Source organism: Talpa europaea, assembly GCF_964194135.1.
Source record: "Talpa europaea genome assembly, chromosome: 2".
In the NCBI taxonomy this organism is placed as follows: domain Eukaryota; kingdom Metazoa; phylum Chordata; class Mammalia; order Eulipotyphla; family Talpidae; genus Talpa; species Talpa europaea.
The window spans coordinates 35,610,402-35,623,343 of NC_140068.1; the positions used below are offsets into that span (position 1 = coordinate 35,610,402).

Consider the following 12,942-nt stretch of genomic DNA (forward strand, 5'->3'; position numbering starts at 1 on the left):
AGGTGATGGCCTGGAGTCATCAGATTGGAATATAAAAAGGCAAAAATGCTTGTTTTATATCTATTCCCAGAATAGAAAATTATATGGTCAGTTGCCCCTCCCCACAAGGGTCACAGCACAAAAAACTTTTTGAGCAGGCAATCCAACAGGTTACAGAGGAAACCATCAGCCACCAGGTCCCTAGGATAAGGAGGCTTCTCAGGGGTGGAGCTCCTGTGGCATGCAGCACTCATAGACTGTGCAAAAAAAAAAAGTATGATTTTTAAAAAGTGACTTGCCGTAGAAAAGTAGGATATATGTTAACTACATGTGGATCTGGTACTAATTCCCATCAGGAGTAAAAAATTGCCTCCTGAAAGTCGGTGTAAGAACAGTAACAATAATACAAATAATAACAATAATACTTGCTTTTGATTAAAAAAATTTCACAGTAATTAACATAGGGGGTTGTGATTAGGATACACTCTAGCTAGGCCTCTCTCCAAGTCAGGTGAATTGGAGCCTGCGTCTCCAGTGATGTTTAGCTTGTGCCTTTGACAGGCCTTCAGATTTGCTACCTTGCAGTCCACCTGTGTAAACTGCACCTAATAAATACCTTTCTCTATGTACAGTACAAAGACGATGGGTGAACACATGGGCACTGAGTTGTCTTCAGTGGGCAGGGAGGGCCTCATTCTAGGCCACTCGCACGTGGGGCTCCTCTTCGGTCTCCTGACCCAGGCTGGTGTAGGTGACCGAAGGCTCCACCTGAGCTGTGGCTGGTAAGTCCACAACGGGACCCGAAGGGTTGCGGAACTGCTTGTAGACTCGGGGGTCCTGGGCTATGTAAGTGGAGGTGGAGGAGTAGAGCACCAGCCCAATGAGGATGGTGAAGAACGACAGGAGATAAAGTCCTGAAAACTAAAACACAGCAGCAAAGTCATTTAGCAGCCACAACAGAACCACTTATGCATTAAAAGCACAAGAAGACCAGAGCAAGCTGTTTCCCCTGCGAGCAAGCCTCTGGATGCGCCAGTCAAGGCTCGTGATGGGAAGTGAATGTCCTCTTCCTAAACAGGCTGGGTGTTACTGATTCTCCTTACTTTGTTCCCCCTTGATGCTGAGGCTACGCAGAGGAGTATTTAGCTAATTGCACCCAAAATGCCAGCCTGAGTGCTTCTTGTGGGACAGCTAGTTAAGCACAAATTAAAATACATCGAGTTAAAAGAAAAAAAATCTCCACTATGATTCAACAAAGACTTGGTTGGTTGTGACGTCATTAAACCCAGGAGAACTATAGATATCATTTATGATTGTAATTGAGCCATAAACTCAGAACTGCTCCTTGCCACAGCTATCTATATAGGACACTCTCCTGTCACCCGAATCCAATTCAGACACTATTTGTCTTCCCAGTAGGAACTGCTATTGGCTTTGGTAACTATCTTTGCCAGATTAGATTATACTGGGTGGAAAGCAATAGTATAACGTTTTATTTTTGCTCCACTAATCTAAAGACAAAAATCAAACAGTGTTATATATATAGCACTCTGCCTTCTAAACTACTTGGTTGAAAATTCACAGGGTTTTGTGAGAGAAAAAGAAAACACAGTTTCGTAAAACGCAGGGGTTGGGGGCACGGTAGGGTAAATTGTTTTCAGGCTTTTCTGCCCTCCCACCATTAGGATTGCCCTGCCTGATGGGGGCCTGCAGTTGTTACATTGTTATAAGTTGTCTTGTTTACTTCTGTGGGCCATGGGAGGAGTATTGAGAAAGTCACCAAGAGAAGCAGAAGCAGGAAAGAGAAGGGGAGAAAAGGCCAGAGAAGCCCAGAGTGAAGACTTGGGGGGTGGGACTTGAAGGCCTGCAGGCCAACAACACCCCCCCCACACACACACACACCCCTCCTTCGCTGGCCAGCTGGGATTGAACCTGCACTGCAGAGGCCGCAAACAGCTTCACAGTGTGGCACTCAACCTCGTGCACCACCGGGGTGGCCCTCTACTGTATTTATTGATAGCATGAATTTACATCATCCATCTATAAGAAAGTCTGCATATAAGTAGGCCTGCAAAATTTACACTTGGGTCAAATCTCAACCAGGGGTCAGCTGTATTGGATTATATGTGACCAAGGATTTTGCATATGTTTTTGAAAACACTGCAACTTCTGGACCTTCTTGAGTAACAGATGTTAACTGGACTTATTGTGGTGACCATTTTGCAATATATACAAATACCAAATCATTATGTTATATACCTGAAACTAAATGTATCAAAATTATACATTAACTTAAAAAAATATGAAAAGTAGTCTTGAAAATGGCACATCGTTGGGCCTCCATGGTAGTGCAAAAGGTGAAGACGCAACTGATAAAGTTATCCACAGCCACTGCAGCACGAGTTCGATCCCCGGCCAGGGAGCTACCTACATGGCAGACCTCTCCTGTCTCCCCCGCTACTCCCCTCAGCAGTGCATTTCAGTCAGTCTGCCTGTTCTGCTGCTCACTGTGTCTCTGGTGAATCCTCTCATCCCCTGCACCTCTGGCCTGTACCCCAGTTCTTGTGTGCAAATAAATAAATCAAAAATAATGGCACATAGAGAAGATACTTTATGGGGAAGTCCCTGTTATGGTGATGGTGCTCTTCTCTCCGTCTCTCCCTCCTTCCTACCTTCCTACCTTCTTCCCTTCTCCTTTCTTTTCCTTCCTTTCTTTCTTCCTCTTTATTTCATCTCAGTGGCAGCAAGGTACATAAGAACCAAAAGGTACTCCTCACCTTTCAATTCCTGTATTTTTTACAATCAAACCATATAATAACACTTCCTCCGGCAGATTTATATACTAGGCGCAGCTTGTAACAACATTATGTACCTGGACACAATTAATTGCTTTTTTCCAATAAATGTAAATGTGCTTTATTCTCTGATGTATGAATTTCTTTGTAAAATAAAATGGTAAGAAGGTCACTAACTCAGTATTGTTGTGTATATGATCCCAGATAACCTTTCTATTCCCAAACTTGCTTCCTGAAATTTTACATTCAGAAGCTTCAACCTTTACCTGAAATGTGGCAAGTGAAATGGGCTGTTGCTATCATTACCTTCATTTTAAAAATGTTTAAATGGCCTTTATTTTCAAAACTCTATTCTGGAAGTCTCCAGTTTCAAGTAAAGAAATTCATAGATGGAAGCAGATAGAAGCAGATGGAAGCAGATAGCTTAAAAGTGGAGGTACCATGAACTGCTGTGTGAGGTATACTCTGTGCCCCCACCCCCAGTCAACTGTTGCCCATTAGAAGATGCTGCGGTTCTGTGCAGACATACTTTCCCCCACCTTTAGCTAATCTACAGCTTTGAGAAGCTGCAAAAGTGTGCACCCTGTGTTAGCAACCCCACACTGCTCATACTGTGTACTTTGCTGCAACCTTTTCCATCTTGATGGGTCTCTTTGTTCACAGGATCAGAAGTACTCGCGGTACATAATGAGAATGCCTGTGTGTTGCTTAGAGCAGTAGCCACTGTCCAGAGGGGACGTCTTGGTTAACTGATGGGCTATACAAAGTTCTTTAATCTCTGGCTAAGGATTAAATGCAGCTCTTAGCCAGCTGGCATCTCGGCATGATTACTATTTTGCTACCAGGACATTCAGTGCATCAGTTAAGGACACACCAAATTTTCATTTTAGCTGTGGTATTAAACACTGAAGTTAAGTTTTAATAAACTAATGACTTTAATGGGTCTGAGCGTAGAGCATCACATGGTTCGAAAGCCATTTCAAAGTACATTTATAAATATACCAACTAGAATAGGTGAGGAAGAGGACACTTTTCAAAGGCAATTTTCTAGCTTGACTAAAATGATGGCAGGGATGGACAGAGAACACAGGGCATCTCAGAAAGGTATAAAGTAAGGTGGAAGATTTAGTGACTTGTGGTTAAGGTTCTACTTTTCCTGAATGATGGCCTGACCACTTCGATGTGGCAGATCTGGTTTTTCCTTCTTTCCTAGAGAGTATACGTTAAAAGAGGCCTTTTATAGTGTATGTTTTTGTGCAATGTGACTTTTATAAGGTTCCTGATGTTGAAGTCTTGCCACGCTTGCTTAGTGACTCCACTTCAGCCTATTAATGCTCAGGCCTAATTTTTATTTAATAGGTAATGAAAAGTTGAAAGTCTTTCAACTCTTAAAGAGAGATTTTGGCAGTTCTATCTCCAGGAAAAAAACAAAGTCTGAAGGGAAAAAAGAACCCTTATCACTTGAGAGAGGTCGAAGAAAGACCTAGAAAGGAGTAGCAGGTTTCTTACAGAAGTGGGGAACAGAATGAAACTTGCATAAACTCCCGCGGCTATCTGAGAAAAAAAAGGAGACATACAGATTTAGATTTAACTTACACAGCTGAGGAAACTCAGAAAATATAGTTGAAAGGAAGGAGAAATAAGGTTAAATTAGAAAGGAGAAAAGATATAGGTAAAGAAAATTTCTCAACAGATAAGAGGATAAGGGCCTGCAGAATGGATATTTAACAAAAGAATAATTCTTTTATAAATTAAACTAGCATGAATTCTCCCTCTGCCTTACTCTTTTTGTGCACACAAGCACAAGTGCACACACCCACAGGTCTCTACTGCTGATCTGATACAATCTGCCTTTTCAACTTTCCTGAGAGAAGTCGAGCATTCTGCAGTACGGCTCCCCTGAAGGCTTCTGATACAGGGCATATGGGCAAAGGTCAAAACTCTCAAGCCCTCCTGTGTTCTCCATGTATCTGTGATGAATGCAGGAAGGAAATACTGAGTATTTCACACCTCAAGGATGACACTATTGCTAAGACTGCAAAAGACATGTTGCCTTCCCAAACAAGGAAGGCTTTATCCCAGCTGAGCCTGGCATTGCAAAAGGCATTTGGAAACATGATAATGTTTCTACTTCCTGAACTGCATAGGGAAGATATTAGAAATGAACTCAAGGAGAGTTCTGAGTGTTCTTAGACACTGCTTTTTATGTGAAGGAACTTCATGTACACAGAGGCTATGTGGCCACAAAAAGTGATTTGCTGTTGAGTTCTTATTCAAGCCTACATTTTTTTAAAGATTTGTTTATTTATGCATGCAAGAACTGGGGTACAGGCCAGAGGTGTGGGGGGTGAGAGGAGTCACCAGAGACAGAGTGGGGAGAAGAACAGGCAGACTGACTGAAATACACTGCTGAGGGGAGCAGTGGGCTGCTGCACCACAGGAGAGGTCTGCTGCACTATGTGGGTCACCTCCCTGGCCGGGGATCAAACTTGTGCTGCAGTGGCTACGGACAGCTTCATAATGCTTCATCCTAACCCCTTGCACCACCAGGGAGGCCCCTCAAGTTGACATTTTTAAACAGATAAAGACTTCATTCTACCTTTTTTAAATCTTTAGCAGAAAACATCTAGGAGAGTAGAGTCTTAGCAATCTTCAACCTTGCTTCAGAAGTCAGTGCATGCATGGGTAAAGAAAACAGTAAATGACAGTGATTGGTCATTCCCAAGGTTATAAATACTGGCTGGTAAATGTGTAGTCTAAGAGTTGCTGGGAAGAATTTGTCTATAGGAAGACTGACCTGGCAATTTCAGCAACAAGTTATGTCTGGGAAAAACTGGATTTTTAATTAACTTTGTGAAAATTGTCCTCAATTCTCTGCAATGTAAAATAAGTCTCCATCCCCCTGTACTTCTGTACTTTGTGATATAAAACATAAATGAAGATGCATCAACTGGCACTTCTAATCAGACTTTCTAGACAAAGTAGGAATAAATAAGGCCTGTTCAGTTGCAAATAGAACTGATTACACAGTGTGGGGTCCTAGGTACCGGGATAGCTTAGAGACTCATCAGTGACTCAGTAAAGCAAAAAGGCAGTTGAAAGAGTGAATCTAGAAAACTTAAATAAGGGACCAGGAAAACGAATAACTATAAGAAAGTGAAAATCGGAATCAACAAAAAACTACGAACCAGAGACACTTTTAGGGGGGCGGGGGTGGGAGGGGAGGGATTGGGGTCGGAATGGGGGGGCTGCAATTGTATGGGGAATATAAAAATAAAATTTATTATTAAAAAATAATAATAATAAATAAATAAATATAATGCTACCATAGACGAGTTTTAAGCCCAAATGTGATAGGCTGTCAAAAGATGATTTTTTTAATGAAAGGGGAGCCCCAGGTCTCTGAGTCCATACTTTATATATAGATTTAATGGTAGATGCTCGGGACACCAATCTTGGAGAGGAAGGAGCCAATATACTGAGTGTCCTGGGGTGGGAGGAAGAAGACAGGGCATCCTTCTGCGGCTGTGTGTCTTAGGCCTGTGAACCACACCTTGCCCCAGGAATGGAGCTTTCAGGAGTAGAGCCAGAAGACGCTGGTCATTGCTGGCATGCTGTCAGGCTGGGCCTGGGCTTCTTGACAGCCAGCTCTGCCTGGTCCTGATCTATGGCTGCTGGGTCTGAGCCGATTGCTATTCAAGGCACAGAAACTAGACAGACCTGGCTCCAAAGAAAAGCCAACATAAACAAGCTGAAGATTGACCTCCTAATTTTGGCTCTGCCCTAAATAAATAAGATCAGTTATATTATTATTAGGATTATTAAAAATGCAGAAGTTCAGCTTCTGAGTTTACTGAACTGGAAATAAATTGCCTGGAGGGATGACATTTTTCAGCTTCTTTGGAACTGTCCTGCTATTGTTTGTGTTTTACTCTTGTCTCCTCTTATTTGTCCTCTTCCTATATTTCCCTCATTTAAATTTTCTTTTTAGAAAAAAATGAGCTAAGTTGCTCTGGCTAAATGTTTCAATATTCCTTTCTTGTAGGTCATAACATGAAAAATACCCAATGTAGCATGGGACATGATTTGTTGACAATGATATTAGTTGTCTTTAGAAACCAAGAATATTGGGCCTCCCTGGTGGTGCAATGGGTTAAGCACAGAACTATGAAGCAATCCCAAGTCTCTGCAGCATGAGTCCAATCCCCGGCCGGCCAGGGAGCAACTGACATGGCGCAGCAGACCTCTCCTGACTCGCCTGCTGCTCCCCTCAGCAGTATATTTCACTCAGTCTGCATGTTCTGTTCTCCACTCTGTCTGTGGTGAATCCTCTCACCCCCTGCATCTCTGGCCTGTACCCCAGCTCTTGTATGCATAAATAATTAAATCTTAAAAAAAAAAAAAAGAAACCAAGAATACTAACGACTCTCACTCCTAACCCCCGCCCCCTACTGTTTCTCCTATTGGGAGATAGGAAATGATCCCCAAATCATGCTAATCCAATTAAGATGGAAAATAATTTAATGAGTGCCCCTGTCAAAATGCTAAATTTTTCCAATCCATATCAGAAAAGCAAAGTACTGCTAAGCCTAATACTTGGGAAACGATCTATCTTCCAAGCACGACATTGTTGAAGGGAGAAAGAGAATCCATGGTTCTTGCTTCTCTATCCTGATACTGGCACCCAGTGCAAGTCTGTGCCTCTGCTGCTATCCCAGTTCAGTTTATGAGGCCATATGTTTGATTTGCAAAACCAATTCATTTGGCAGTAGAATTTATGCAGCCAATCACATTGAATGCCAATAAGGGTTCTTTTATAGGCAAATATCTTCCCCTGAGGGTAATTTCACACATGAGTACAGCAACTGGGAGGTAAAAATGGATTTCTGATGTTATCTTTCATGTGACAAACAGATATTTTCACTTAGTTTGATTAAATGAGAGAAACCCTCGTTCACGCAGATCTGTTCTCTGTAGTCCAGCAAAAGGAGCACTATACCAAGCCAGAAGGGGCTATTCTGTGAGAGTATTTAATTTTAGGTTCAGTTACAACTATAAAATTTGTGTCACTTTCCCATGCGTCATTCTTATGGTCACATTAGTCAAAAAGGTATTATATTTATGGGTGAGGCACTCTGAGCAGTGACCTTCACTCCCACATTCGGCATCCACTTTCCTTCCACGGAACGCAGAGCTACAAACTGGCCTGGGGTAGTTTTGCAGAAGACTGAATGTTATAGCCAGTAAAAGACACTTAGGTTATAGAAGAGTTGGTGTGTACCTCGGTGCATCTCCAAGAACACCTGTTCCTGAGAATGGAATCAGGAGGTAGAAATGGGAGTGGTAGCACCCACTCTTACCCATGGTGATGCACTCGCAAAATTTTTGCTCCTGTCTCTGCAAACTCATGCTCTACTGATCTAAAAGTCTTAGTTTTAAAGGGAGAGATGTTTCCACCAGGAGTCATAATGATTCCAGTGAGCTGAAAGTTAAATCTGCCACCCGGTCATTCTGGGCCCATCAGGTTTCTCAATTAACAGGCAACACTGGGCTGCTATTTTTCAAGTATCATCCCATTTCATTTTCCAAAAATCAGTTCTTCAGAGAATTATGGAGTGCCACGAGGAACATCTCAGAGCCAGGAAGTGAGAGGTGAGGGCAGGTTTAGTGGCATAGTTATGACATGATTCTGTAGTGACAGCTCACCCTGTGTCCAGACGCCTCGCCCTACTCCCAATTCCCTTACCATTTTCCTAATTGTTTGGTTAACTGCATTGCAGTCTAATTCTTTTTGTTTCTTCCGTTTACTGTATTCAAACTCGTAAGAGAAATCCATCCCTAGCTTTGTTGCACAGGGGAAAGATTAAACTTTAAACTCGACATATCTTGGAACTATCTTATAGATTATTGATGAACGTGGAAGCCCTTCTTTCTTACTTCAAAGAAATGAACAATAATCAAGAAACATCACAGCTGTGGGCAGGGGAAACACCACCCCCAAAATGAAAGTGAGCTCTCCTGTAACCATACTGGAATTCTTTATTTCCTTCTCTCATACATATCTGGTGGTGTTAGGAAAGGCACAAAAATTAAATAAATGGATGAGCAATTTATTGTGTAGGATATCATGATGTGGCAGTTTTCAAGGAAGAAATCATATTATGAATTTAATGGTTAATCAATTTCTTTTCAATAAGCAGGTTGGTGCCTGATAAATGGTTGCCAACTTTTCTTAAATAGCCTACACCACTTACTTTTTAATTCTAGAATATCACTGAAAAGTACTGGCATTGGGTCCAGAGTATTTGGTTATTCCATAATATAGCCTTACAACACAATTGTTACTACATTTTTACAGGACTGTATGACCCTTAAGTCCACGTAGTGCTAACAAAAAATGTGACTGAGACAGTCAACAATGCTATTAGTTTCCTTTTCCCCTTTTAGATTTAATATTGTATCTATTATAAAAATAAAATAAAATTTTCAAATGTTGGAAGATTTGAAAACAAAGCAAGAACTTAGGCTATGTCACCATTACATGAACACTTTTTAGAAATTCAAAATCTAGAGGTCCCCCCTGAATTTGACATCCATGAACCCATAACATGTGTCTGTCTATATTTGAGGAGATGGGACCGCAGAGATAGCACCAAGCTGTAAAGAATGTGTCACTTGCAAAGGAACTCTATCCATCAAACTAACCTGTGTGTATAATATAAAATTGGTTTAGAATGCACTCCCTAAACAAAATCCAACCTTCTGCTGTCTCCAGGAAACACATTTAACCATAAAAGATAAACACAGACTGAAAGTAAAAAAAAAAAAAAAAAGAATGCACTCTCTGTCTCCAGATACCTTTGCTTCACCCTTCTCTGTAAGGTAGGGCTTAATATCCCTTTCTTTTCACATCTTAGCTCAGGCCTACTGCTTTGTACCCCACTGATTCCTTTATGCAAAATGGAAAAAAAACCCTCAATAAATTGAAGATCGTTCACTATATTGTTTACATGCCACAGATATCCTTATAACATAACTAACAGGTTGGCCTTAGAGGCCACCAAGAACTCAGAAAGGAGAAAGATGTTCCATTTATTCTAAAATTATTATAGTTAATTTTGAAAACAAGTCTGTGCACTTGAATTGCACAAAATTTATAACATTTTATGTAAAGCTTTTTGTCAGTTTTATGAAAGACACACTTGGCAGAGGAAATGGCTGTTTCCTGGTGCTGATGGTTAGGGAAAACTTACAGTCCACATCCATGGTCAGTAAACTAACAAATCTGCCTAGTTTTACAAATAAAGTTTTATTGGAAGACAATCATGGTTATGGCAGAGTTGAATTGTTGTGACAGACTAGACTGCAAAGCCAAAAATTTATAATCTGGTTTTTACAGAACAGTTTGTTGGCCCTGTGGATGTAGATATAACCACAAATATATAGACATGGAAATATAGTGTGTGATAATGACTCATTTCACAATTTTACTGTGGGATGACTTATGAATAATAAATATGAATATTAGTCATGATTTCTTTCTATAAACAGAATAAATTTCTTAGCAAATCTCCAAGCCTTGTTTGAATTGCAGTCTTCCATTCCCCCATGACACTTGTATATATTTAGTATGGCATTGAACTGGTTTTCTAATCTCCACGTTTCCTCAAAATATTCCCTAAATAATCTATCAGTTCAATCAAAGAATGAATTGAAACAGTGACTTGCTGTTGTGGATTTAAAGATTTTATTTTTCATCTGGCCCATTAATTTGAGGAAAAAATCCCAGCTCAATCAAAATTCCTTTTGCTCCTTATGTAAAAATTCTAAGTATATTTAAATGAATAAGAAACAAAGCATAGGACTAAGTTAGTGCTTAGCAAATTAATGAATAAAAAGTTTTCATTATGTAAAAATAATAAGAACAATAGGCACAAAGAAACACTTTAATTTTTTGTTCATGTTTGTCTATTAAAACAGAATAAAACTTGAGAAGCTTCTAATTAGAGTCTGGTTGTAATTTTTTCTCATTTTTCTATGGCAAAGGTATGTATTTAGATTTCTTTTTATTTAAGGGTATTGCTAGCTTTATGTATTTTCAAAATGAAAATAATTTTATTGTTTTATGATTATAAAAATAAGAAATGCTCATACAGTGTTTCAGCAATACAAAATTTATGCCATACTTAAAAGTATAAGAACATGAAATACAAGCACTCAGAATTCGATCAGCCTTAATAATGGCATTATTTCTTGAGTGTTCCCAGGCCAGACACTGCTCTAAGCGATTTACAGGCACTGTTTCATTGCTTCTAACAATTCATCTTTTGAGATAGAGATACTACTATCATGCCCATTTTGTGGGTGAGGAAACAAAGGTTAAAGAGGAGATATGTAATTTTATAACTGGTAGTAGCACCAGGGGTCGCTGTATAGATTTCAGGATGTCTGTAAACTGGAAAAGAAAATGGGATTTTCATATTTATTGACTTCTAAATGACATTTAGCATTTCTTAGGTTTATAAATGTAAGCAATGACCTATATCAATAGTACCAGTACCTCAGATTTTTCCGCCACATGTGTTTTCATATCACAGTACTATTCTTACAGTTTCACTCCAAATATTGCTTATGCCTACTGCTGCTTTGAAATGACAGTAGTTATTTGATGAGATTCTAGATCTTGTGATTGTATTTACATCATCACATTTAAAAATATTTTGATAACTTTATTTTAATATAATCAGCCTGCTTTGTAATGTTATGTATTTCATTTACACATTTAAAAACATTATGAAAGAGATTTCTAGACTTCATCACACTGCCAAAGGAACCTGTGGCACAGGGACCTCTTGGAAGGGAGGGAGTTGAAATTCACACCCAGGTGATCTGACTCCAGAACTTGGACCTAGACTTGTGACAACTATTCATTCTACCTGCCCTTGGATTTGGGTACATATTTTAGTGATACACTTTCTGATAGTTCTTTGATTGAGAGAATTGATTAAAATGGTGATTAGGCAGATTCAGGGAAACATTCTCAGGAACAGATCCTCACCCACTTCTTTATATTCTCAAGGAGCCTGTGGGGCATTGGGGCTTGCTGTTATCTGGGGCTTGGTGGTAAAATGGGAGAGCCAGCCATGAATTTATAATCCATGTTATTTATTAAATTATATAACACATGAAGAAATGGATATGGCTGTGCTTCAATAAGTGGTATTTGCCTCAACAGGGAGATGGCTCATAGCTCATAGTTGGCTGAGCCCTGCCCTAGCGTCACAGGATGGAAGGAGCCTGGATTCCTCAACGGTTGCATGAGAAACACACCCTTCCCACCCAGAGTAGCTAGCAGTCACCACCCTAATTAATTCAGCAAGATGAAAATCTCAAAAGTTATTGCATGGAGTTGCCAGGTAGGGAGAAATCAGGTTCAAACACTGCTCTACCACCTTGGTATTTCATGTCAAATGCTTTTGGGGACAGGTTTGCTTGGCTCCAGATTCTAATCCATGGCTAATGAAAGATTCCACTCTATGCAGTCTTGGCTAACTCACTGGCATTGGCGTTCAGCTGTTAAAAATGCTTGAGATTGCTAGTCAAGTTACTGTGGTTTGGAATCTCTTTGCATTAATCCACCTGGTGGTTTTTGGAGTTCTTTTCATCTTTATAAATAAGGAATTAAACACCAAAACAATGTCTGCACAAAGCAAACATAAGGTAAATATTTGCTGAATGAAATTCTTTTAAATTTAGTGCATGATAACATATTATTAAATTAGTCCCACGTCTGGAGTTATTAAACTTATCTTGCCAAATCTCTTATAACAACAACAACAAAACATGAAACTAGCATATGCGGGATGTAATTTTTAGTGGCTGACAGGAGGATCAGAGTGGATTAGGGAGACTGACACTCATCCTTGTCACAGGATATAACCTGGATATTAACACAGGCAGTTCACAATATAGGCAAGTTTTCTGATTATCCATCAAAAATAACTTACCACAATTATAAAAAAATTATCTGGTATAAATACTGGTAATCAGCATATAGAGATGAACTTTTTAAAAATTCACATGAATCCTATTTCCAGAAGAGTTTAAGTAGCCTTCTTGGACAAATCATTTTGACATTTCTTTCTCCACTACCACCCCCCCCCCCACT

At 39.8% G+C, this 12,942-nt stretch overlaps 1 protein-coding gene across 1 annotated transcript in view; it reads right to left on the reverse strand.

Annotated features, from left to right (window-relative positions):
• Positions 1 to 535: 535 nt before the first annotated feature.
• SLC35F1 (solute carrier family 35 member F1) overlaps positions 536 to 12,942 on the reverse strand; it is a gene marked incomplete at its 5' end in the record, with an annotated part of 350,926 nt that continues 338,519 nt past the window's right edge. Inside the window, one exon of the mRNA XM_084227891.1 lies at positions 536 to 900. Within this exon, the coding sequence (XP_084084017.1) occupies positions 676 to 900 (225 nt within the window). The 3' untranslated portion in view covers positions 536 to 675. The remainder of the gene's footprint in view (positions 901 to 12,942) is intronic.